Source organism: Girardinichthys multiradiatus, chromosome 19 (assembly GCF_021462225.1).
Source record: "Girardinichthys multiradiatus isolate DD_20200921_A chromosome 19, DD_fGirMul_XY1, whole genome shotgun sequence".
Classification (NCBI taxonomy): domain Eukaryota; kingdom Metazoa; phylum Chordata; class Actinopteri; order Cyprinodontiformes; family Goodeidae; genus Girardinichthys; species Girardinichthys multiradiatus.
The window spans coordinates 13437617-13463942 of NC_061811.1; the positions used below are offsets into that span (position 1 = coordinate 13437617).

General features: G+C 39.6%; 3 protein-coding genes across 5 annotated transcripts; 1 reads left to right on the top strand and 2 right to left on the bottom strand.

Annotated features, from left to right (window-relative positions):
• Positions 1-1347: 1347 nt before the first annotated feature.
• LOC124855839 (olfactomedin-4-like) lies at positions 1348-3973 on the bottom strand. Its single transcript, XM_047345955.1, has 5 exons — positions 3920-3973; positions 3662-3829; positions 2630-2842; positions 2395-2542; positions 1348-2317 (listed from the first exon to the last, which is right to left on the bottom strand). The coding sequence occupies exons 1-5, from the start codon at positions 3971-3973 to the stop codon at positions 1485-1487; spliced, it is 1416 nt and encodes a 471-aa protein (XP_047201911.1). The 3' UTR covers positions 1348-1484.
• A 436-nt stretch (positions 3974-4409) lies between these two features.
• Positions 4410-10996, bottom strand: LOC124855773 (leucine-rich repeat-containing protein 74A). Its single transcript, XM_047345847.1, has 13 exons — positions 10859-10996; positions 9819-9994; positions 9637-9744; positions 9454-9547; positions 9274-9323; positions 9109-9190; positions 8939-9024; positions 8667-8861; positions 8488-8583; positions 7537-7680; positions 7262-7366; positions 6823-6908; positions 4410-5247 (listed from the first exon to the last, which is right to left on the bottom strand). Exons 1-13 carry the CDS (start codon positions 10965-10967, stop codon positions 4635-4637), a joined length of 1944 nt encoding a protein of 647 aa, XP_047201803.1. The 5' UTR covers positions 10968-10996; the 3' UTR covers positions 4410-4634.
• Positions 10997-12811: 1815 nt separating this feature from the next.
• angel1 (angel homolog 1 (Drosophila)) lies at positions 12812-20078 on the top strand. 3 transcript variants are annotated; one of them, XM_047345149.1, is made up of 10 exons: positions 12812-12941; positions 13405-14208; positions 15265-15491; positions 15576-15645; positions 15733-16175; positions 16294-16432; positions 16545-16655; positions 19247-19277; positions 19470-19633; positions 19739-20078. In XM_047345149.1, the coding sequence occupies exons 1-10, from the start codon at positions 12875-12877 to the stop codon at positions 19897-19899; spliced, it is 2217 nt and encodes a 738-aa protein (XP_047201105.1). In that variant the 5' UTR covers positions 12812-12874; the 3' UTR covers positions 19900-20078. The 3 variants fall into 3 exon arrangements, with proteins under 3 accessions (XP_047201105.1, XP_047201106.1, XP_047201107.1); XM_047345150.1 differs by having other exon boundaries at positions 12910-13045; XM_047345151.1 differs by lacking the exon at positions 12812-12941 and having other exon boundaries at positions 14083-14208; positions 15239-15491.
• The last annotated feature ends 6248 nt before the right edge of the window (positions 20079-26326 follow it).

Here is a 26326-nt window from a genome sequence, read left to right on the forward strand (position 1 = left end):
CACTGAGCTTGCTTCTGCTGGAGGTTTCTTCCTGTTAAAAGGGAGTTTTTCCTTTCCACTGTCGATACATGCATGTTCAGTATGAGGGTTGCTGGAAAGTCAGCGCCAGTGACTGTCCACTTTCATTACAAGTCACTGACTTGCCGCAATCTGCTGGGTTCCCTTAGATACAAAAACTTTTTAACTAATTTGAATAAACACTGAATTTGACTGTACTGTTCGATACTTAGGATTAGTTGGAATGTATGTACTTGACTTGAAATCTGTATAATTCGATTGAACTGACTTTGTGAAATGCCTTGAGACGACATGTGTTGTGAATTGGCGCTATATAAATAAACTGAATTGAATTTTACTCTAAATGTATGAGTCTGACCTGTCAGTTGGTCAGACCAGAGGAGGAACCGAGTTTAATAACGTGTTCACTAGTAACATCCAAGGTGTGCAAAATCGTGATTCTGCCACTAATATGCAAGCACCAGAAATGCTTAAACCTTGGAGATATTTTAGTTTAGTTTAGTTTAGTTTAGTTTATATGGTGAGGTTGTGAATTTTGGTTAAAAAAAAAATTTCTTTCAGTCTTTTAAATGGTTTTCAGACAAAATGTTAGTTTTTTCTCTTCTGCTTTTTTTATGCCACTGACTCCTAATTTACAAATGGTTTTTTTTTCTGACAAGCTAAAATATGTAATTTCATTTCTTTTTTTATGTATTTTATGATTTCCTAATGTTGAAATCCCTTCAGAATGTCATGTTTTATTGTTTCTCTCTGAGCAAAGATAGATTTGTCATTAACTATAAAACTACCAGTTTGCTTATATAGGTTGAAAAGAAAAAAATCTACATGGATTAAAAAAGTTTAAAAACTTGTAAATATATCCAATGTATGGTGGTGACTGAAGGCATCATCTTTTCTGGAGAGAATTTGGGAAAAAAAATTTATAATATCTTTCTGGCAATCTTTTAAAGAGCCTTTTTTTTTATCAAATGGAAATGGGACGAAGCACAAACTAAAAGGATATGAGAGGGTTAAATTGGCTCTAAATCATTTCTCTGTTAACTTAATTTTTAAGTCTTGAAGGTTTCTATTATGTTTTTCTGCATTTGACAGCATTTACTTTGATAATTTATTTTGCCTTCACAAAGGTTTCATATACCTCAAACTGGCCATTCTGTTGCATATTGTGTTATTGGAACAAACTAAAATTTAGTCATGATTATATCGTCTTTAAATACAAAACATTTATTGTTTTATTCAATTTGCATTTGATGTAATTTTATAATTAATCATCTTATTTCCAGATAGCAGAAAATGGCAAGCAGTTAAATAACCATGAACACAACACCCTTAGGATGCTTCAAGTCATTTATTAACAGTCAGGAAACGATGGGGTACAAGAAAAAGGAGACAAAGAAAATCATTAATTCATTAAACATATTATTAATGATTGATATCAGATACCTCTATCAAGGAGAGACATTTATTTAAGTCACCAGTAAAACAGACGGTGCCGCAGTCGCTTTAACTGTGTGGTTAAACCAGAGATGGTAGCTCACATAATAACCATCGTTGTACATGTAGAGCTTCTGGTCAGTGGGATTGTAATCCAGGTTGGAATACTCACCCTGAAACCTGTCAAAGGGAATACTAATGTACTCCTCCTGTTTGGTTTTGGTGTCGTATTTGTAAAATATCTCTTCAGTTAAGGTGTCCACTGTCCTAACTGCGTAAAAAACACCACAGATCATAAAGGCATTAGTAACACCTGGTTTATAAACACTGGTCTCCCATTGGTCCTCAATCCCAAAGGACGGCTCGTTTATTCTAGCAATGACTATCCGACCCCCGGACTCTTCTGTAGCGTAGGTCACCCACAAGCCTGTTTCATCTGCAGCAAAGTCAAAGTTCTGATTGGCGGAGTTGGCGTATGAGAACTGGGATGAGGCCTTGGCAACCACCCTGGATTCATATTTCATGGTGGTGAAATTGAGTTTGCCCAGTCCGAACGGGCTATTTATCTGATAATACAGGGTGTTATCGCGGACTACAAAGTTGTTTCCTTGGCCGTACCAATTGCTGGGCAGGCTGTGATGCAGAAAGGGGGTTCCCAGAATGAGGTTCTTGTAGTTGGTGTAGAACCTGATCTCCGTAATGGAAGCAGTGTTGTAACCGGAGTACCAATACATAGACTCTCTGTCAGGAATAGGATTTGAATCTTTACCCCAGCCTCCATATAAGTAGTTCTTGCTTAGATGGGCATTCAGATGGCTTACCACAGGCTTGCTGACCCTGATTATACCAGAGTGAGCGCAAGAGCCTGCAGAGGGAGAGGATAATCAGTTATATGAGTTCAGTGAAGGTTCCCAGTTTATGTGATTGTGTGAATCAGCTCACCGATGTTGGGGTTGAACAGCTCCTGGTGGCGTCTCTCACACTCCTCGAGCTGAAACTGCATCTTTATGTACTCTCTGCGGGTTGAAAGGACTAAATTCTTGTCATAGATCTTCTCCAGTCTTTCGAGGGTCGCCACCATGACAGTGATCTGTAAGATTACACATGCTTTTGCATTAGTCAAAGATTAAAATGGTTTACCAGTCAACCTTCAGTTTGTATACAGTTCATGACATACCTGTACATGCAGGGACTCAAAGACAACGACCGAAGCACTGACGGAGAGCTGCAGCTCTATAATCAGAGCCTCCACTTGTTTAATCTGCACTTTTATCTCTTCAAAGTCGGCTTCATTGTAGTCATCAGGATTCTTCTCCATAGTTTCGATTTCCACTGTCAGCTTTTTGATCTTTTCTGCATACACTGTGATCTTAATTTCAAATTCCTGCATCTGGAAATAAGAGATTTCATTGTAGATTTCAGGATTTTTACTCATAATGGGGAAGTTACAATGCCTTGCAAAAGTATTCATACACTGAATTTGCAGTAATTGCTGCAAGTCTTTTCACATCTAGACACAAATGTTTGCCTATTCAATTTGCAAAATAGATCAAGCTCAGTCAGATTGGATGAAGATTATCTGTGAACAGCAATTTTCAAGTGTTGCCACCCATTTTCAATTGGATTTATGACTGGACTTTGACTGGGCCACTCCAGCACATAAATATGCGTTGATCTAATCCATACGTTTGTAGCTCTGGCTGTATTGTCCAGTTGTAGCATTACCCTTCACCTGAGTGTCAAGTCTTTTGCTCCATCTGAAACGTTTTCTTCCAGAATGGCCCCCATGTTTAGCTCCAACCATTTATCCATCAACTCAGTCCTGCTGATCAAAAGCATCCCCACAGCATGATGCTGTCACCCCCATGTTTAATATTGGGGATGATGTGTTCAGGGTGTTTGCTTTTATCCATTGGGTTAGGCATTTCAGCCAAAAGCTCCTTCTTCCACATGTTTACTACGTCCCTTACATGGCTTGTGGCTAACTGTGAACAGGAGAGCAGCCCAGATCAGCAAACTAAAAAGTGGACTTTACTGACTAATTTGGTTTGTTCTTAGGACAGGTTGTATCATTTGATTATATTTAGGAATATCTAAGCAAAGGTGACTTGTGTTAGTCTTTTACATAAATCCAAGCTAAATACATTAATATTTGTGGTGTGAATACCTTTGCAAGGCTCTGGTCAACACATCACATATCTCTGAGTACCTTGCCCATTTCCAGCTCCAGGTTGTGTGAGATATCAAAAGCTGTCTGCTCCAACACCACCAAATCACCAACAGGAAAAGTTGGACCGGGCAGGAAGGCATCACAGGTGCACCTCTCCCCACCTGCTGTCCCATTTCTTACACTCCCTGCACTCCACAGGCCTACAACCTGCGACAAGGAGTGAAGGGAAACAAAGATCAGATGATGACTGATGCAAGAAATGTGTGAAATAATATTTTCAGGCCCTGCCATACATACCCCCATGGCTGCTGTGGAGTTCAGCAGTGCTGAGAGTATTAGAGTCTTGATCATTGTGCAGTCTGGGTTGTTATGACTGAGATGGCTTGTTCTTTACCATTTATATAGCTTGTCAGAAGCTACTCCTGGATGCAACACCTGCCACACTTCACAGCATTGTTAGCCCAGGCAGATGACACTATGTGCACTTCCCGTCATCTTTAGTACCCAGATAATAAATGGTCACATGTCTGCAGAAAATTATCCCGGTGCATGTGTGGGTTTGCCAGAGAGGAGGTCATAAATAGTGTATAACATGCAGCAAAAGCAATAAGGAAACAGACATTATTCAATAAATACGCACGTTTATTTATAAAGTGCATTAAAAATGATTGAAACTCAAAAACCCAAATGCTGCACACAAAAATAGCTAAACTAAAAAGACAAATTAAATCAACAAAAGTAAATCAAGACATGAAAACAATAAAATTTAAGAATGATTCTTGAAAAAATATATAGATTTCTACTCCAATTTCATTATTTTAATTTTAATGTCTTTAGTTAGGTTGTCTTTGTCTGATATTAAAATTATTTCATTATCTGAAACTGATTATCCCAAACTGAAGGAATCTGTAAGAGGGGAAGTAGTTTTCACAGCAGAATAAAGAAGACTGTCAAAGAATGGCAAATATTTTCAGTAAGACTCCATATTTTTTCTTAAATCACAAAGCTGACGTTACTTGATGCTTTTTGTAGGATTCTTTGAGCTTTTATCAATGTGCTTCTTCAGTTTTCGTTTCTTTAATTTCTTAGTTTTGACTTTACTCTCTGGCTGTTCTGCACTAAGAGCAGGCCTGGACCTGGTCAGGCTGTTCTCAGTAGGACTTAGCTTGCTGTGCTCCATCTCTAGATCAGAGCGAATGCCCTGAGCAGAGATGGATTTGTTTGTTGGAGAGTGGGAAGAGTCAGCCAGCAGGTTGGGTTGAGAGTAGGACCGCATCGCTGGAGAACTGGTGGGACGATAGTAAGGGGAGATTCCTCCCAACATGGGGAGATGGACATGTTCACCGCTCAGGTTAGTGACGGAGTAGCGGCTGCTGTTTGACATGACAATGTGGTGCCAGGAACTGAGCGGGGTAGCAGAAAAGGGCTGGGGGCCACCGGACTCGTCTTTGGCACCTCCTGGGGAGATGATCATGGAGCTGCGAGGTGTGACGGCTTCCACTGCGGTCTGGAAGGTCTGCAGTATGCGGTCACTCTTCTGCTTCTCTTTCTTCTGACGGGACTCTACTTTCTTCAGCTGACGTCGGTGATCTCTCATCATCTGTTTTCTTGTATCTGCCAGTCCCCTGAAGGAAAAGAAAATGTCACCACACTAAGTGAACAAACAGCATAATGAAGACCAAAGAGCACAGCAGACAGATCAGGGAGAAAGCCATGGAGAAGTTTAAATTAGGGTTAGGTAAAAGAACCCACACCTCAGTTGAAAGAATTAGTAGTCCACCCCATAAATATTGCTTTTATGGAAAAGTGGCAAAACGAAAGCTGTTGTTAATAAAAGCCATACGAAATCCTGTCTGCAGTTTGCTACAATCCATCTAGGGGATACAGCAAACATATGGAAGAAGGAGCTCTGATCAAATGAAACAAAATTCAAACTTTTCAGCTTGCATTCAAAATGCTGTATGGCAGAAAACTACCACTGCACATCATCCTGAGCCCAACATCCACAATAGTTAAGGTTCCCTGCTGGCCTAAATTCTGACAATTGCATTAAAACACATCGTGGTAAACCTTCATAGCTCAAAACTCATGTCATCAAAATTGTAATTAAGCTAATTTAATCATTTCTGCTGCTTGTGTCTGAGGCTGGAAGATATTTTATGCACATCACAACTGTAAAACCCCCTAAAAACAACGAGTAATAGAGCTTTTTTATGGTTGCTTGTAAACACACCGTTAAACATTGCTACTCCTCCTAGAAATTCACATTTGAAGTAAGATGCTGCAAAAACCAACAGAAATCCATGAATTGTTTTAATGAACTGATAAAGTATCTGGTTTTGTAACGATTTCAGTTTAAAAGCATTGATTAGGCTGGTCAGCTGTGTGTCCTAAACAGCACAAAGTACTGTGTTTATTCTTCAACATTCTAATTTGGATTACATGTTTTTCAAAAGTACTGCAGTGACTGTAATTTTATGGGACAATGATAATCTATAAGATTTGGGAGAGTTTGGAGAGCTTTTTATCATTATCCGAATTGACATATTAGTAAACATTGTTAGGTTTGTGTAATAAAGTAAAATACATCATAAGGCCAAGTCATTGTTGGCTCAGCAGTTGTAAATGCATAATGCAAACAATATCAAACATGGAAAAACATAGACTAGACTAGACTACACTAGACTACACTAGAATAGAATAGAATAAAATAGAATAGAATAAAATAGAATAGAATAGAATAGAATAGAATAGAATAGAATAAAATGCCTTGTGATGTGCAGGCATATGAAAGCATGCAGATTAACACATAGGTAAAAATAAGAAAACAGTAAGGGCAAACGTACAACAGGAGAAAAAGATACTGTACAGTATGAAATGAAATAAAATCAGTGGTGCTGTGAGTCAGTTGGGCTCAAATAGAGGAGGGTCCCCCGACTGAATTATGTTTACGGCCCCATATCATCTGGGACCCGCTCTGTGCAAATAAATGAAATGCTGTGGTCATAATGTGACAAAATGTGAAAAACCTTAAAGGGAGTTAGTACCTGTGCATGACAACAAGATTATTAAAGATGGGGTGTCATTCATATTTGATATCTAAACTTCAGCAAGGAATACATCTCATGATTGAACAGTAATGTACACGGTGTTACCCAGAAAACCTGCCAGTTAGCATAATCAGGATGGGAAACACTCACCTGTAATCTACTACTCCTGTCCGGTCCCGATCAAGCCTGTGAATCAGCTCCTCGATCTGGTATCGGTCCAAGGGAATGCTTGATTGCTAGCAGTTTCAAACACATACACACACAATTTATCCTGAGAGATCAGCAGAATATTTCTTCGTCTGATGCATTACTTCAAAGGACTCAGTACTCTCTATAATCATTTAAAGCCGTAGATTCTGCAGGCTATCTGAACCTGTTTCAAAGTACTTTATTCTTTTTCAATAAACAAATAATTAAGAGTTTGACTATTATTTTAGATCATAAAAACAAACAAACAAACAAAATTATGACATCCTCTCAAAAAGCCTGAAAAATTGTTGCAATGAAGTATAACTAATGGATGTTGCACATTAATGTAATAAAACATTACATTATTATTATATGTGATTTATTAATTGGGTTTTGAAACCTGAACTGCCTTCCTGAAGTCAGAAACAGGGACTCGCATGGTGCCGTCTTTGTCAATATTCCGAAAGAAATCCCAGAGACGCAGCTTGCGTTTATCCAGATAATCCTTCAGAAATAATGGGAGGAAGGATTTTAGTGATTTAAACATCAAAATATATAAATATGTATAACTGGTATGATTTTTTTTACACCTTTCATGAATATAGGAGAATGTTTTTTACTAATATCAAGCAAGGTATGTAGATTCTCTTATTTAAAACAGAAGCCTCAGCCAACCTGAATGATTTTCATTGGATCGACTCGTTTGGGTGGTTTATGAGCGATAAAACCTCCGACTCCTTCATACTGCACATCCAGATCAGGATGCTCCTGACAAGTCAGGTCCAACAGATTCACAAAGTTCTCATTCACCAGAACATTCTGTTCAGTTTAAAGACAAAATGGATAAAACTGTGTTTTGTGTGTGAATAAAAAATGCTCTTTATTTATTTGAACCTTGACCTGCACTGTGATAGCTAATTAAACTGCATGTACAGTGCCCTGCAAGCATGTTACAACCACAAACCTGAATGTTTTTTATGGGTGTTTTATTTGTTGGATCATCACAAGGTGGTGCATTGTTTTTTAAAATAGTTAACAAATAAAAGTCTAAAATGGCAGTGTCAACTTTATTCTGATACTTGTAAATAAAATCCAGCACAAAGAATTACCTTCAGATGCCATCTAATTACTAAACTAAGTCCACCTGTGTGTAATATAATCTCAGTATATTTATGTAGTTGTTCTGCAAATGCCTTAGAGGTTTGTTAGAAAGCACTGACGAAAGATGGTGATGGCAGCATAATGCTCAGAGGATGCTATGTTGTCCAGTAGGGAAGGGGAAGCTGGTCACAGTTAATGAGAAGAGGGATGGAGTTAAATATGGGGCAATGCTGAAAGAAAACCTGATAGAGGTTGTGAAAGGTCTTGAGACTTGAGGCTGACCTTTCAGCAGGACAGCAGCCCTAAAATTACAGCAAGGGTTACAATAGAATGGTTTAGATCAACACATATTTATGTTAAACTGGCCCAGTTAAATCTGATGGTCTATTACAGAAATACACTGAGGTTTGTTGTTGTAACTTGACAACTGTCAGAAACATTCAGGGGGTATGAATACTTTTGCAAAGCACTCTAAATGTGAATCTTATTAAATACTTATAACATAACAGAACCAGAACCACTCACACATATGTTGATCTGCTCCAGAGCTGTTTTTGGTGTGTTCTTCACCACATTGACCAGGGCCAGAGCGCCCTCTACTGTTATAGAGTTATAAGCCAGCTGCAGAGGTAAAGATACAAAACATTATCCTACAGTATATCTGAAAACAGTCGGACCAAATGCAGCCCGGTCCATTAACCCACCAGGAGGACTCGTAGCGTTTCATTGTATTCGAGACCTCTGCAGAGCATGCTGACACCTTCGTTGGTGAGGCAGTTGTAGCTGAGGTTGAGATGCACCAGAGTGTTGTTGAACTTTAGGGCCTCACCCATGGCCAGGGCTCCTTCATTTCCGAAACCATTCCACGATAAATCCAGATGTTTCAGCATCATATTCACCTTGGAATATAAAATGTAATAAGATAATGTCAAATGGCTCAACCAGTAAGGAAATGCTTTCTGTTATTTAGTCAAACCTTAAACCCTGCAGAAAAAGCCACAGCCCCTTTCATTCTAAGATGATTCCAGCTGAGATCCAGAACCTCCAGGCCCTCATTGTTTGCTGTTGAAGTTAGGAGGATATTTTTCCCAGTATTTTCTTCACCTCTCTAACCACTATGATTTAGACACATTTACTTTACCATACCCAGTAGCTGTCCCAAATGTTCTCCTCCTCTCCCACAAAACTTATTATGGCTCAGGTCCAGATCCTTTATCCTGGAGTTGGTCTAAAAGCAGAAATGAAAACAATGTGATCAGTTTAATTAACAACCAAATAAAATGTAACTTTTTTGGTTTATTGGTAACTTACTGACAGTGCTTCTGTGAAATGGCTAGCATCATCATCTGTGAATCCATTTCCTGCAAATAAAAAAACAACTAAATGATTACATTAGGTGGCTGCCTTTTAAAAATGTTTACCCTTGACATCAGCCTCCAAATAAAAGTTCAAAACACCCAAACGTCTAAATGCAGTTAATTGGCACATTACCTGAAAGTTTTATAGACTTCAGAGAAATGCTGTCCAGCAACATTTTAGCTACATGCTCAGCTCCTTCAGATTTCAAATGATTGTTTGATAAATCCTGAAACAAACACAAATTGATGTTTTGTGAAATCCTGGTTCTTTATGCCGCTTGCGCCCTCTGGTGGTAATTGTTCAGTCTTTACATACCAGGTGCTGAATAGTAAAATTAGCCCTCAGCAGCTCCACCAGACATTTGACCCCTTCAGCTTGAATGTGATTGTATGCGAGCTCAAGAGTCCTGATGTGCACATCAGACTAGAATAAATACAGCTCATCAGATTTATCATCTTTTCAAACATTTTGTGACAGAAATCGCATTTTAAACTCACCACCAAAGCGATAGCGAGTGCTTTGCAACCTAAGGATCCGAGCCCATGGTGGGTGAGTGTCATTGTGGGGGAGCCAAGGTTTCGAATAAAGTACGAAACCGGAACCACACCCACCAGTTTGCAGGCCTCCATGTACACCTCAGCGACAGACATCTCTTTGGTGATGTTGATTTTCTCTGAGTTTGCATAACATCAGTTAAAAAACAATTCTTTAAAACATAAATGTCTGCCCTCTGTATAGTGTGGCTAAGTACTGTAAAGTACATTTAATTTTTGGTTGGGGTTCCTTTGCATGAATTACTGCAGCAATGTAACATCACATGGAGATAATCAGGCTGTGGCTTTGCAGAGGTGCTTTAATAGTGAATTTTTGCTTGTCTACATTGTTGGGTCTGGTCTTGTCTATGGTTTAGGAATGACCTAACACAAGAAATGTGACAGTTGTAGTCCATGTCCCTAACAACTCCAGCTGTAGGCCATGCCTTGTGAATGTCCGTGAAAGTCCGTTGCTTGTGCACCTTATTTCAGCTTAACTTTTTTCTTCCACTTAACTTTTCATTAAAATGTTTGGATACAGCCCTCTGTGAACAGTGAGAGTATTTAGCAATGGCATCTTGTGGCTTATCCTCCTTGTGGAGGGTGTCAACAACTGTCTGATGGACAAATGTCATGTCAGCAGTTCTCCCCTTAATCATGTCAGCCAAAACATGGAAATAACATGTCTGTATGAAAACAATTTTTTTTCAGTGGCCTTATGTAATATTTTAATATTCTGACAAACAAAGGGTCAGCTTTTCCCTAGTTTAATCATCACAATTAACTGAAATAAAAACTTGAATCATCTTATTTGTCACGTTGCAGTAGAGTTTAATATTTGTATTTAGGTACAGTAATAAAATAATATTTTAATGATATTCTAATGTATTGAGATGGATCAGAAAGGTAATCCCCTATGTATTTATAATACACGGTAAATGTAATACTTTATAGCAGTAAACGCTTTTTCAAAAATGAAACAAATAATCATTTCAGGAACTCACCGTCGGAGTCCAAGTCTTGGTCAGAGTCAGTGTCTGTGGCTTGTGACACGATTGGTGAAAGACAGTCTTCATCTTTCAAGCTAAGTTCCTCAATGGAGAGAATGGACATTATAGCCTTATGTCCAAGCTAATGTGTTATACTTCTCTTTAAAACCATTTAATGTGCCTTGAAAGAGTTTGTACTGTGAAAAAAACATTGGCTTGTTACATCCAGAAGGTAATTCTACCCCTGAGATTATGTGTCATGCAGAGTGCTATTAACAATTCATGCATCGGCGTGGTTCCCATTCTGTTCCTGCGAAGGTAACTTTAGGCATCGGAAAAAAAGCGCAGCAAGCTCATGTTTTCTAATTTATGGTTAAAATGGTTTTAGGAACATTTTTGTGGTCCTAATAATTTGGTAGAATGTTCCAACATATAATCAATCCACACTCCTACTCATCAGCATCCATCTGCTTTGCTTAAGTTTATTCATGGTGGTATGAAGAAAATGTAAAAATAAAGATACATCAACCAAGATTATGTTAGTGAGGCCATGTGACTTTATAACAACCCCACTTGTCCATTTGTCATGTAGTGACATGGCCACTCTAAGTTTGTCCATGCAACTTTTGCACTAATAAAAGATTGAAGACTATCACTCACTAGTTCATCCTTGTGCATGAATCCTAGCCAGACAGTAGATATTTCTTCTGTCAGTAACATGAATAGGGAGGTAGGAGTTGCATATTTCTACACATAGAAACGACAATGGTTGCAGCAGTTGTTTGGTTAATTGAAAGCTAGTTGTATTGTGAAATGCTCCAACATGCATGCAGTGATTGAGAGAGCAGACTATGTTTTGGGTCACTGATAACATTAGCTTGTGATTTGACAATCTAAAGCCTTTTTCTCCTCCTCTTGCCTCATTATTTTCTCTCATTTTCTTTTTAGATGCAACTTTATTTTGTTATGGATAAATTCAACTGTTGTTCGACCCTTTTCAGTAGTGTCTCATATTTTTTCCCCCCCATATCAGTTCCTGGGTGTAACAATGAATACAAAATTCAGCTGGAAAAATAGTGAAGACTTTTAAGAATTGACTTAATAAGTCTTGAAAGTCTTACTGGTTCTAGTCGAACCTATTTATCCCAACATATTTTACCCTACCAGCTCCCCAGACCCCTCAGGTCTTCTAATAAAGGTCTTCTGTTGGTACATGAAGTGAAAACAAAAACTCACAGTTTGGTGTCATTTTATTACACCCCTCGCCTTTGGAACAGCCTTCCTGAAAACCTGAGTGCATGTTGAGCTTTTTAAAAACAAAACCTATTTAGCACAGCTTTTAATTAAACTTAGCTGAGTCCTTTTACATATAGATTTTATATTATTTATCTTTGATCTTCTTAAGAAATTCTTAAGTTTATCTTTGATGTGTGTTGTTGTATTTTGTTATTTAATCTAAATGCCTTTAATAATGTCTTATAAGCATATTTTCACCCCTGTTTTGGATCTTGTGATAAACTGAATATAGCTAGATGATTATCTCAGTACCTGCTGTTTCCTCATTTATGACTATATTGTGTTTCCTCGGAAAAAAGTCCCAAAAAGAGAAAATCAAAAAATAAAAGAAGGAAACAATGTTCGATTACCTTTTAATCTATAACATAATTACTCATTTTTATATATACGTTTAGTTTCTTTTTTATTATGTACTCTTTGTTATTAACAGCCATCGGCATCTGCAACGGCTCTTCGAAGAAACCTGTATAATATGAGCTACAATACCTAATTTCCCTTTGGGATTAATAAAGTATTTTTGAAATGAATTATTATTATTATTAAGGTGCAAGAGTTTTTATTTGTTGATGACAGAGGTGAACAGACAGAATGCTCTGTGCTCTACATACAGTACAGTACAGGGGTCCACAACATTGTACCTGATCTGTGCAAATTATATGATAATTTTGCTTGCCTTATCCACAGGCTCTAACACCAACAACCAAGTGCGCATGCGCTGATTTCAGTAGAAAAATCATGATTGGTGTTTTGTTGTTTTATGCGCTCTATCCGTTGGTTCGGTTCTTGTCGCGTCGACCGCCAGGTACATCTAACTGTAACATGTGAAGACGTTACGTTACTTAGTTTAAATGAAGCTTAGGTTTGGTTTTACTCTTTAGCCGCCGCTGTGGGCTAATTGTTGCTAAGGTAAAGTTTGGTGCTGAGCGAGCAGTTTCTTTTATGTGCGTAAAGTTTACTTGGCTACTGTTGGGGTCTTTTTTTTGCGTTCACATCTTCTGGTTTTGAAAGTTAACACGTTTCCTCTCCTGAATTTTCCTCTGTGTTAATATATATTTGTTTAAACTGCTAACTGGCGCTAGTTGGTACGTGTTTTTACGCCCCCCTGTGACGGCTGAAGTCAAACACGAGTCTGTGTGTTTTACAGTTCTCTTTACTGATAGTTTGGCCAAAGTTTCACACTTTTTATTGTATTACTAACAAATTAAATTATGTCTGAGCAGAGCATGAATGCACCACTATTGTCCTGCTTTTATTCTGTCCTTTAGATGCCTTAAAGAAAAGTGACCGTACTTCAGTAGCAGTTAATGGCACAGCAGTTTGGGATGGTGATACTGTCACAGTCAAATACGCCCAGTCTGGAGCAACCATGCAGGATCAGAGTGGAGAGACGAAAGAAAGGTTAAAAGAACCAGTCACAAAAGAAGACAGTCAAAGTCCCAACATGGATGAGGAACCCCTGTCAGCTGGTCTGCAGGACAGGAGGAAGGATGCAGCTCCAGAGATGACAGAGGTGGAGTCAGCAGTGGAGGGAGAAGGTCCCAAAATGAATGATGGGGAAAAGGTTATCAACCATAACATTATGTATAGGAATCAAAATGAAAAAGATCAAAGCACTTCTACAGGCAATCATGTCAGTGAACAGCGAGCACACTCGGCTTTGCTAAAATGCCTGACGGTGGAGGGAAGCATGCAAGAAACCAGCTGTCCTGAACAGAATCAAAGCCAGACTACAAACTTAGAAATGCCTGTCATTTCTGCTAAGAAAACACTCCAAGCGTCCAACACTGACAAGTCCAAGACTCCAGAAGAACCTGCATCTGCAGTGACTGAGTGCTGGGATGAAAATATAGTTACCACTAGAGACTTGCCTGCTGATGGGGCTGGTAATTCTGACTTTGCACCTAACCCCCTTCACTCAGTCTCCCAAACATATCTTAAACCTGATGAACTACGTGGTGCACAAACTGGCTGGCACTTTCCTGTGGGACCTGGTCTATCACAGGAAGTTTTCTCCCCACCATGGAGCTTTCCTGCGGCAAGTTATTACACCACTGTAGAGCCCTTTGAAGGTAGGAAGGATTTATAGTTTTGTTTAAATAACTTCTGAGCATATTCTTTCACATAACAATTTAATGTTTTAACCTGGCTACAGGAGCATCTCGGTAAATAATAATGTCACTCATGAGTTCATTTATTTTAATACTTCAACTCAAAAAGTAAAACTCATATAATAAATCAGTTATCACAGCCAACTTTTTTCTTCTACTTAACTTTCTGCTAATTTGCTTGGATACAGCACTGTGTGTGCAGCCAGCTTCTTTTGCTGTTAATACAAATAAATCTTACTACCAAGGGACAAATAAAGGATCACTCCATACTAAAATAAGTTGTGTTTTGGATCTGACGCATTCAAAATACATTTTTACAGTGTTAACAAGGATCTGGTCCATGCAAATGTATTCAGCAGCAGCCCTGTACAATTTCTGTATTTCCAGTAATATATATATAATTTTCTTTAGTGATCAGCCTCAGTCTGGCTCCACCATAACCTGTGTTTTTAGCCACATTAGCCTCCAGTGCCTTTTAAGGAGGAGTAATGGAGGGGGGAAAACTCATTTTACTATGAGCTCCCCATCCAGATGTGCTTGCCAGGTGTGCAGTTTCGCACCCTGCTCCGCTCTACTGTGGTGCAAATTAATGCAGGAAAACACTTATCAGCTGACTGCTCAGTTGGCTACGAATGGTGCGTTCCATTTGTACTCGGAGGTCGGACATTCCGAGTTACTCTGAACAACGCTTTTACATTTGTCTTGTCGGCTAAAGAGAGTTGCATATATAAATATATATTCACACACACACACATTCTGGATGTACTCGCCATGTTAACACAGTTTAAAACTTCTGGCAGCAGCTCATTGTTTTGGTCAAGTGAGGGGCTGTGTCTCTGTTATTGCAGCGCTGCTGCCGGAAGAAGTGCGACACTTTGGGAATATGAGAATGGGTACGATTATACAGATTTTGATGCAAAAGAGTATCTTTCAATATTTTTTGCATCAATTTTATTGAAATAAAAATTATTCTCTCAACCCTAACCTGTAGTAGTTCAGCGTTTGTTCTTCACCCAGTGATGTGGAGAGTGTGGGAGGAGTTGGACGCCGCTTCTGAGAGTGTTTTGACCCCGTTCACAATCAAAAGGGCCTCAATGGACTTCACGGTCATGTCCTACAACATCCTTGCCCAAGACCTTTTGGAGTTGAACCAGCATCTGTATGCACACTGCCCCCTGGAGGTGCTGCAGTGGAACTACCGCTGCAGCCTGCTTTTAAGTGAAATAGAAAAGTGGGCACCAGATGTGAGTCAGATGCATGCCTTTTTATATATCTAATGTTGCACAGCCACTAATAACTCTGGTGTGTTCTTGTCCTCCTGTGTGTAGATTTTGTGTCTGCAAGAGGTTCAGGAGAACCACTACCATGAAGACCTGCATCCTGCCCTTTCTCAGATGGGTAGGGCTGCGGAGACAACACAGTAGATCTATAATGTTTGGTGATGTGACAAAATCATCATATATTCTGTTAAATGTTTTTCCACAGGCTACACCTGTGTGTACCAGCGGCGTACAGGGAAAAAGACAGATGGCTGTGCCATTTGCTATCAGAGCACATGCTTCACTGAAGCCGCCGTCTCCAAGCTGGAGTTTTTTAGGCCTGAGACCAAGCTGTTGGACCGACACAATGTGGGCATCGTTTTGCTGCTTCGGCCGCTGGTCGCCACAGGAGCCGAGCTCAAGGAGGCTGGCCCGCCCCTCTGCGTGGCCAACACACACCTGCTCTTCAACCCCAGGCGAGGTGATGTGAAGCTGGCCCAGTTAGCAATAATGCTGGCAGAAATTGATGCCATGATAAAGTCCTGTAAGGCCAGAGGTGAACACTGTAATGTTGTCTTCTGTGGAGACTTTAACGCCATCCCCTACATGCCTCTGTACCAGCTGGTCACCACCGGTGAGCTATACTACCAGGGTATTCCAACATGGATGGTGAGGAAACAAAACTGAAGAATAATTGTTTGCAATCTTAGTGTCAAATATCCTCCTGCTGAGAACTTTAAAATAACCTTTAGGGGTCAGGTAACCTTGTGTTTGTTGTGTCCAACAGGTTTCAGGCCAAGAGGACCTTTCATACAAGCCCAGTTATCACAGGCTGTTTGCTCCTCTGTGGCCCAGCTCTCTGGGAATCTCGGACATCTGCCAGTACACCACTGAGAATATGTTTAAAACTGATAGTCAGAATTCAGGTCAGTGATAGACATCGCATAGTTTTGTTGTGGTATTTTTGTTATAATGATTTGAATAGCAGGTTCACATGTGTAGTATAAATGTTTCCCTTGTTCCACTGTTCTTGCGTAGGGACTCGCAAGTACACGCATGAATTCATGCAGCAGCTACGCTTTTGTCCAGTCGCATGCGTCCGTCCCCAGGATCTGATTCTGATTCCAGGAGTGACTGACAACAGGCCAGGTTGTCCACACATGCAGTAGAAAAAATAAAACTCTCCAGGCTTACAGAGGGTTCTGCATAGAAGTAAAAAAATATGCATATTTAAAACTGCTAATTTAATATGTAGATTCAAGCAGTACAGATGTCAAAATTTTGTTTAAATTCCCTAACGGTGCCCCTGAAGTTTTTAAAAAGTGAAATATATTGGTCATTTTATTACCAATCAAATGAATAATGAGGACCCTGGGGTGTAGATTCACCCTCCACCCATACAATCCTAAATATACATACAGAGCTGCAACGGTTTTGGTTTAGAAACATATACTTGTGTTAAGAGTGGCCCAGTCAAAGTCCAGGCCTAAATCTAATTGAGAACCAGTGGCAAGACTTTAAAACCCATATTCACATATGCTCTCCATTCAGTTTGACTGAGCTTGAGCCATTTTAAAGGTATGGGCAAAAACGTGTGCCTTTACATTAGATGTGCAAATATGGTAGAAACGTACCCAAAAAGACTTAAAGCTGTGGTTTCAGTAAAATGTTGTCCTAATAAGTACAAAACTTCAAGACGTGTAAATACTTCTGTAACTATACAGAAGCTTATTGGTCAGGCAAACTGAACTGCAACCAGGTTTATATTTTGTTTATTATGAGTAAAACTAGTTTCGTTTAACAACGCTCTATACTGCCTACCGGTGGTCATCCTACAAAAATATCTAGCCTGCATATGTTAGATCCATATCTATGGAGTTAAATTTGTCTCAATATTATTCAATCAAACAAAAAACTAATCTCAATCAAAAAAAACCTAATCTCAATCAAAAAAATAACATTCAATCAAAAAAAAAACTAATCTCAATAAAAAAAAACCTAATCTCAATCAAAAAAATAACATTCAATCAAAAAAAACTAATCTCAATAAAAAAAAACTAATCTCAATAAAAAAAAACCTAATCTCAATTCAAAAAATAACATTCAATCAAAAAAAAACTAATCTCAATCAAAAAAAACCTAATCTCAATCAAAAAAATAACATTCAATCAAAAAAAACTAATCTCAATCAAAAAATAACATTCAATCAAAAAAAACTAATCTCAATTACAAAATATTAAGTTGTGATCAAAACTTTCAGAGTTTTTTCTCACAAAGAGAAAAAAGTTATTTGCAAAACATAAACTTTTATTTGCGCAGGTCAAAAATCTTTGGTTACGAGTTTCGCTTTTTTGGTTTTGACGCTCTCTGTTTTTGGTTGAACTCAACAAATTTTGAGTTCTGAAAACATGAACATCCTGGGCGGGGCCTAAAGACGAACGCTGTAAGACGTTTCCCTATTGGTTAGCGCTGACTAAAGCAGCAGACTCTGATCCTCCGCATCTCTGAACTTCTGCTCCAACTGCAGGGCTTGCAGTTACACAACTACCCCAACAAAGTACCACAAACGCTTCTTTTTGGTGAGGTCGATGAGATCCTGGGAAGTGGCCCTCTAATATAATCTGGAGAGATTGTGTTGTCACCTCTCATGGTTTTGGATAAATAAATTCCTGAAAGTGGGACAAATGCATATAATGGTTGAGCATTTTGAGGTATTTTGACAAGATATTTCTCCAAAACTGTACAGTAAAATATAAAATATTTATTCTTTTACATAAAACATGAATGTGAAAGTTGTAAAAATGTAATTAATATAAATGTTCTGAAGGTTACTTTTCTGTTTTCCTCTTATTTTCTCAACCGTTGCCAGGATCGGTGTCCTTTCTGCTCCATTACCGTAATGCGCCTTGTATGCGCGACGCTAATCTTTAAGAGAGAGCTGGTGTCGGCTGGCGTGACCGCGTATTTCTGACTGTCGGCTCACTTGACCGCAGTTTTCTTCTGTAGAGTTGATGTCTCCTCACTGAAGCGACGCTGCAAGCCCTGCAGTTCGAGCAGAAGTTCAGAGATGCGGGGGATCAGAGTCTGCTGCTTTAGTCAGCGCTAACCAATAGGGAAACGTCTTACAGCGTTCGTCTTTAGGCCCCGCCCAGGATGTTCATGTTTTCAGAACTCAAAATTCTTTTAGTTCAACCAAAAACAGTGTCAAAACCAAAAAAGCGAAACTCGTAACCAAAGATTTTTGACATGCGCAAATAAAAGTTTATGTTTTGCAAATAACTTTTTTCTCTTTGTGAGAAAAAACTGAAAGTTTTGATCACAACTTAATATTTTGTAATTGAGATTAGTTTTTTTTGATTGAATAATATTGAGACAAATTTAACTTCATACATATGATGGTACCAAGAGAATATCCTCCCTAAACTACTCAGAGACGGGAGAGCCAACCAGATCCTTGTTAATGCAGGAGTTACCACAGTCAAAGCATTTTTGTATGTGAATTGACTTTTGTATTAAACTTATAATTTATTTAATATGGTTTTAGATTATTATTAATGCCTTTCAGATGCAATATAATATACTTCTTGCCTCATTGGTCTTGTTTGTGTATTTATGGACGTGAGTCAGCTAATAATGCCTGGTTGACCAATTCATTGTTTAACTGAATAATCAGCAATCTATCAGGTAAAATACCTGTCCTTGAATTTAAAATGTCTTGCTTATTTTCCCTTTGAGCTCAGATACCTCAGAGGACGTTCAACACTATTACAGGTTTGTTCACAAAAATATTTTTCCACTACAATAAATTTTATAGTGTCTCTTACCAGCAAGAGGTGCTTTATTTTATTTTAAAGGCATAGTCATTATCATGTTATATATCATAAACATGATAAAATGGGTCAATTACAAACAGGATATTTCTGTAAAAGCAGAACTAAGATCGGTCCTGAATCGGTCCTGCAGGTTCAGAGACTGTCTCAGACATCAAGTGGACCTGGGGTCCGTCTATAAACACGTCCTTCATGGTTCTGGCAGGCCAGAGGTCACGACCCTGCACTCTGAGGGCGGAGCTACTGTTGACTACATCTTCTACTCTCCGAAACGTGCCTTTACCAAAGATCAAAGAGGTAAAAGGACCGAATTTGAAGAAGTTGACGATTAAGTTTTGAATCTCTGAAACACTGCTTTAAGGTGCTCATGTGGTTTGTTTGTATTTCTCATTTTTCCCCTAGCTTACAAAGAGTCAGCAGAAAAGGGTCTGAAGCTTCTTGGTTCTCTCTCTCTCCTGTCTGAGGACCTCTTGTGGTCAATGAACGGACTTCCCAACCACAAATTCCCTTCGGATCATCTCAGTCTGGTGGCCCAATTCCAGCTGGAACTTGATAATGCATGAAACGGTATAAGTTTTTATGTTGAGTTTTAAAAATTTACTCTGTTTTTGGGCGTAGAAATATTGATCCAACATGTTTAACACAGGTTTGTAGTTATTTGTATTTTATTATTTTTTTGTATAGAAGTATTTTGCAGTAAATGGGAGTGGAGGTAAAAGTTTGAATAAATAATTTTCATGTATGTGTGGCTTGTGATTCAGGCTGTCTTACATAAAGCTGCTGCGTTTCGGTCCTCCTGTCAGTGTCTGGATCTAGCTGGGATTGTGGCCTGAATATCTGCTCTCACGCGCTCAGTGTTTGCGTGTGTGATTAAAGCTTGAATGAATGAATGATGTGTAGAACTGAATTATGCATAAAGGCAGTAAGAGGTTCTCAAGTAATTTTAGATTTTTAAAATTGTCTCTATCGCTGTGATAAATACTATAGAAACGTTGGATCTTATACCATTTAAGGCTATACTGAAACTTTCATCAGCTCTTGTAGAGGTTTATGAACCCTCACACCAACATGGATTACTGCTGAACGACTCCCACCGTAGTTTTGCATTTTGGAGCAATCAACAAACTTCTGGGGTAATTCTGTCTGCATGTTTGACCATTTGTCAGAAATTGCTGAAGTGTATTTAAATTGGCTGGTTTTATGGCACAGGGTTGTGTTCTGTTGGGTTGAGATTAGGGCCTTTAAAGAATTTTCATGTTTGACAGCTTTATTCGCTCCATTTTGGATAATTGTCCTGTTGGGAACCACGAACTGTGCCCAAGTTTCTACAACCTAGCAGCTGATTTGAGTTGGAAGAAATCTGGAAATACTCTTAAGCTGCAAAGTTTGGTTGAGGTTAAAGGACTCGGCTTTTGGAGTAGGAACTTCTTTCTTGTTTGCTAAATTTTAACAAATTTGCTTTAAATGGTGAAAACATGCCAAGACACACACAAAAACTTGATTAAAAACAGGATAAACTTTGGCTTCTAGGATAGTTGTGAACTAGGCGTAAAACTCAGGAGCCCATAAATAAATTGTGCCATTGCTGGTTAGAACTGTGGTCAAATATCCAGTCAAAATTATGAAGGAACCTACTTGATGCCTACAAAAAGTATGTATGCTCTTCGCATCTTGCTAAGGAACATTTATCCAAATATTTGTTGGGGTGTATGCTTATTTTTGAGCTTGTGTGGTTAATTATGACCCTTCGTGGATTTAACAAACATGCGTGTTAATTCAAACGTATGCATTTAATTCCAGTGACGTGCAGTGAGTTTCATAGGTGGTTTGGCATTGACGTAATCAGTCAGATTTGCAAGTACAGGTCCTTCTCAAAATATTAGCATATTGTGATAAAGTTCATTATTTTCCATAATGTCATGATGAAAATTTAACATTCATATATTTTAGATTCATTGCACACTAACTGAAATATTTCAGGTCTTTTATTGTCTTAATACGGATGATTGTGGCATACAGCTCATGAAAACCTAAAATTCCTATCTCACAAAATTAGCATATCATTAAAAGGGTCTCTAAACGATCTATGAACCTAATCATCTGAATCAACGAGTTAACTCTAAACACCTGCAAAAGATTCCTGAGGCCTTTAAAACTCCCAGCCTGGTTCGTCACTCAAAACCCCAATCATGGGTAAGACTGCCGACCTGACTGCTGTCCAGAAGGCCACTATTGACACCCTCAAGCAAGAGAGTAAGACACAGAAAGACATTTCTGAACGAATAGGCTGTTCCCAGAGTGCTGTATCAAGGCACCTCAGTGGGAAGTCTGTGGGAAGGAAAAAGTGTGGCAGAAAACGCTGCACAACGAGAAGAGGTGACCGGACCTTGAGGAAGATTGTGGAGAAGGGCCAATTCCAGACCTTGGGTGACCTGCGGAAGCAGTGGACTGAGTCTGGAGTAGAAACATCCAGAGCCACCGTGCACAGGCGTGTGCAGGAAATGGGCTACAGGTGCCGCATTCCCCAGGTCAAGCCACTTTTGAACCAGAAACAGCGGCAGAAGCGCCTGACCTGGGCTACAGAGAAGCAGCACTGGACTGTTGCTCAGTGGTCCAAAGTACTTTTGTCGGATGAAAGCAAATTCTGCATGTCATTCAGAAATCAAGGTGCCAGAGTCTGGAGGAAGACTGGGGAGAAGGAAATGCCAAAATGCCAGAAGTCCAGTGTCAAGTATCCACAGTCAGTGATGGTCTGGGGTGCCGTGTCAGCTGCTGGTGTTGGTCCACTGTGTTTTATCAAGGGCAGGGTCAATGCAGCTAGCTATCAGGAGATTTTGGAGCACTTCATGCTTCCATCTGCTGAAAAGTTTTATGGAGATGAAGATTTCATTTTTCAGCACGACCTGGCACCTGCTCACAGTGCCAAAACCACTGGTAAATGGTTTACTGACCATGGTATCACTGTGCTCAATTGGCCTGCCAACTCTCCTGACCTGAACCCCATAGAGAATCTGTGGGATATTGTGAAGAGAACGTTGAGAGACTCAAGACCCAACACTCTGGATGAGCTAAAGGCCGCTATCGAAGCATCCTGGGCCTCCATAAGACCTCAGCAGTGCCACAGGCTGATTGCCTCCATGCCACGCCGCATTGAAGCAGTCATTTCTGCCAGAGGATTCCCGACCAAGTATTGAGTGCATAACTGTACATGATTATTTGAAGGTTGACGTTTTTTGTATAAAAAAAAAACTTTTCTTTTATTGGTCGGATGAAATATGCTAATTTTGTGAGATAGGAATTTTGGGTTTTCATGAGCTGTATGCCAAAATCATCCGTATTAAGACAATAAAAGACCTGACATATTTCAGTTAGTGTGCAATGAATCTAAAATATATGAATGTTAAATTTTCATCATGACATCATGGAAAATAATGAACTTTATCACAATATGCTAATATTTTGAGAAGGACCTGTATAGCCTCTGTGGTCATCTGGTGTGTCACAGGTGTGACTGTTGGTATAATTACTCAAACTGCAGTACAACTTATATGCAACTGAATACACTACAAAGACAAGATATTTAATGTTCAAATTGATGAACTTAGAGGGGGTTTTTTTGCAAGTATTTGCTCATTTTGAATTCCTTCTATTTAATTTTTTTTTTTAAATCCTATTTTATGTTTTACACTAATTCAAGCTGGAGGTATATTGAAAGGGCTAAAGCAATGATGAAAAGAAATGAACTTAAACAACATCTGTGCTTGTGCACCTTTTTTACCACATTTTCCCTTCTACTTAACTTTTTAATATGCTTGGACCTGTCCAAACTTTAGCTCACAAAACGCACATTTCATTAAAAAACTAAACAAAACATTTTTTATTGCCGTCTTACCTATACTTATAAATGAAGTCTGTTATGTCTTGTAGTGTGCCATGAAACATGACAGACTTGTAGGTAGGGTGGTAGCCATTCTGCGTACTTTATTCTTCTTCTGTTACCTACCAGACCAGAGGCCCCCCGTCCCTTTCACAATAAATTCATAAATCACATCCCTTTTATTCAGATTTTTTTTTTTATACATATACATATGTCTATAGACGGAGAGTCCGTGTTCAGTAGGGCTGTAATATAGAAACAGATATTTAGCTTTCTTCAAAATAACAAATACCACCCAATAAGTAATTAACAAATAAAAATGCAAAACACCTCCCTTAAAGAACCTCTGTGTAAACTAGACACTAACTCAACCATAACCTAGCTCTTGGTGAGCTCTATACCATAACTAACTGTAACTCTGTTATATAGTTAACTCAGTGTCAACTACTATATTTTACTCTATATCTCAGTGGTGTTCTAACCAATCTACCAGATCTAGTGTGGTAAGGCTGCGCGAACACAGGTGGTCCACCACTGTCCTCGCTTTGCACTGGTGTAGAAGACTGTATGTCTCAACCTTATCAGCTGAGTCATCACAGCCCAAGTCAGCAGACACAGTACTCAGTGGAGGTGGAAATCATTTTTCCAGAAGTCTTTCTGACATGTCTCTTGTTGCATCTTAGACTTCTTCCTTCTTGTGTGCGAACTACAAAGGAACGTGGCTGCTCATGCTCTTTCAGAACCACTGCAGGCTTCCATTTTCCTCCATCATGTACTCTAACATTTTCTCCAACATGAAGCCCAGGCAGTTGTCTAGCATGACGATCATAATAGCCCTTTTGTTTCGACTGTCTGTCTTTTAGCTGTTCATGCACACCATGCGTCCCTTCAGGGGTGAGCAGTGAAGTAGATGCTGGAAGCTTTGTCTTCAATCGACGTCCCATCAGCATCTGAGCAGGCGACAGTCCCACCCCCTCCATGGCGTATTTCTGTACTTCAGAAGTGCTATGTAAGGATCCCCTGCATCCCTTTGAGACTTTTTCAACAACCTTTTAATAGTTTGCACTGCTCTTTCTGCCTGTCCATTCGACTGTGCACACCTCGGGCTGGAAGTAAGATGCACAAACTCCCAGCTCCCAGCAAAGTTCCTGAATTCCTCACTGGCAAATTGAGGACCATTGTCAGAGATAACAATGTCTGGGATCCCATGTCTTGCAAAAATGGATTTCATAGCTTTTACTACATCTTTCCTTGTAGTATCGGTTAGCCTCACTATCTCAGGAAATATGGAGAAGTAGTCGACACACAGAAGAAATTCTGAACCCTCACATTGAAACAGATCAAAGCCGACTTTCTCCCATGGCCTTGCTGGTAGAGGATGTGAGATTAATGGCTCTTTTTGGTTGCTGTTTCTGTTTTCATTGCAGACATCACACTGCGCCACCAACTGTTCAATCTGTGCGGACATGCCTGGCCAATACATCACTTCTGGCCCTGTTCTTGCATTTGACGACTCCCAAGTGTGATTCGTGTATTTTGTTGAGCATTTGCGGCCTCAGCTGCTGTGTTACAATGAGCTTCTCTCCTTTAAACAACAACCCTGAGACAAAACCGATTTCTTCTCTGAACGTCCAAAACGGTTGAATGCAGGCTGGCACAGCAGATCTGTTTCTTGGCCATCCATTTACTGGAGAACAGAGTTAAGTGATGTTGCCTCTCTGAACATTTCTAGTTTTTTATCTGAGATAGGCAACTGTGGAGTGACCCAATTTATCTGCAGCTCTTTCTCGAGTAGATCCTCTTTGTGCTCTTTAAGGTAAGCACGGTTCAGTGCATCTGTATGTGAAGATCTTTCCCTGGTTTGTAGGCAACACACAAGCTGTACCTTTGGAGCCGCAGCAGCATTCTTTGCAGCCTCATAGGAGCTTGATGAAGCGGCTTCTTAAAGATGCTCTCCAGTGGTTTGTGGTCAGTTTCTACTTGTACAAGTCTGCCATATACATACTGGTGAAACTTTTCACATCCATACACGATGGCTAACAACTCTCTCTATTTGCGCATATCTGCGCTGACCTTCTGTTAGCGCCCTTGAGCCATACGTCACAGGTCGCTCATCTTGTAGGATCACAGCTCAGATGCCCTCAGAACTGGCATCAACAGACAGTTTCACAGGTTTGGTGACATCATAATACTTCAGAGCGGGTGCCCCGGTGATGAGCTTCTTTAACATTTCAAAGCTTTGTTGTTGTTGTTCCTCCCATTTATATTCAGCAGCTTTCTCAGCGGTGCAGCGACCTCAGACAGGTTCAGAATAAATTTCGCCAGATACTGCACCATTCCCATGAACCGCATCAATCCTAGCTTGTCTACTGGTGCCGGCATTCGCACAACGGCTCGGATCTTTTCCTCATCAGGTATCAGTCCTTTTGCACTGAGTGCGTGGCCTATATATTTGACCTCTGTCATCCTGAATTTGCATTTGTTTTTGTTGAATCTCAGGCCATTTTCATCTGCTCTTTGTAGCAGTTTTAGAAGTCTCTGATCATGTTGCTCCAGAGTATCGCCCCATACCAGCAGATCATCTATAATGTTGACCACACCATCCAACCCTTCGATCATCTGGGCCATGCTTCTTTGAAACACTTCATATGCCAAAGGGAAGGCGCTTAAAGCGGTACCTGCCAATAGGTGTGTTAAAGGTACATAATTAGGAGCTTTCCTCATCTAGTTTTATCTGATAAAATCCCTGGTTGGCATCCAATACAGAGAAATACTTGGCATTTGTGTCACAACTTCCTCTACAGTGAGAAGCGGACAATGCTCTCTTTCTATTGCAGTGTTAAGATCTTTAGGATCCATACAAATCCTTATTTTTGTTGGAGTAACAACTGTCACCATGCTGTTCACCCACTGAGTCGGTTCTGACTGCTTAGTGATGTCAGCTTTCTCCATTTTGTGTAGCTGCTCCAAGACTCTGTCCCTGATAGCAACAGGTATCCTCCTCGGTGCGTGAATCACAGGTTTTATCTTTGGGTTTAAATTTATGGTGTGTTCCCCAGGCAAGCATCCCAGTCCCGTAAACAGATGTAGGTATTGTTTCGGAACTGCAATCT

What these genes read in the sequence shown, in the direction of transcription:
- LOC124855839 (XM_047345955.1), bottom strand. Translation starts at nt 3,973, where the DNA reads ATGATCAAGACTCTAATACTCTCAGCACTGCTGAACTCCACAGCAGCC. An exon ending in TGGAGCTGGAAATGGGCAAG is followed by an intron (nt 2,843 to 3,661) that starts GTACTCAGAGAT and finishes TCTTATTTCCAG; the next exon opens with ATGCAGGAATTTGAAATTAA. An exon ending in GCTGTTCAACCCCAACATCG is followed by an intron (nt 2,318 to 2,394) that starts GTGAGCTGATTC and finishes CTCCCTCTGCAG; the next exon opens with GCTCTTGCGCTCACTCTGGT.
- LOC124855773 (XM_047345847.1), bottom strand. Translation starts at nt 10,967, where the DNA reads ATGTCCATTCTCTCCATTGAGGAACTTAGCTTGAAAGATGAAGACTGT. An exon ending in TGGAGCAGATCAACATATGT is followed by an intron (nt 7,681 to 8,487) that starts GTGAGTGGTTCT and finishes TAAACTGAACAG; the next exon opens with AATGTTCTGGTGAATGAGAA. An exon ending in ATCCAATGAAAATCATTCAG is followed by an intron (nt 7,367 to 7,536) that starts GTTGGCTGAGGC and finishes TTATTTCTGAAG; the next exon opens with GATTATCTGGATAAACGCAA.
- angel1 (XM_047345149.1), top strand. Translation starts at nt 12,875, where the DNA reads ATGATTGGTGTTTTGTTGTTTTATGCGCTCTATCCGTTGGTTCGGTTC. An exon ending in TAGAAAAGTGGGCACCAGAT is followed by an intron (nt 15,492 to 15,575) that starts GTGAGTCAGATG and finishes TCCTGTGTGTAG; the next exon opens with ATTTTGTGTCTGCAAGAGGT. An exon ending in GACGTTCAACACTATTACAG is followed by an intron (nt 19,278 to 19,469) that starts GTTTGTTCACAA and finishes TCGGTCCTGCAG; the next exon opens with GTTCAGAGACTGTCTCAGAC.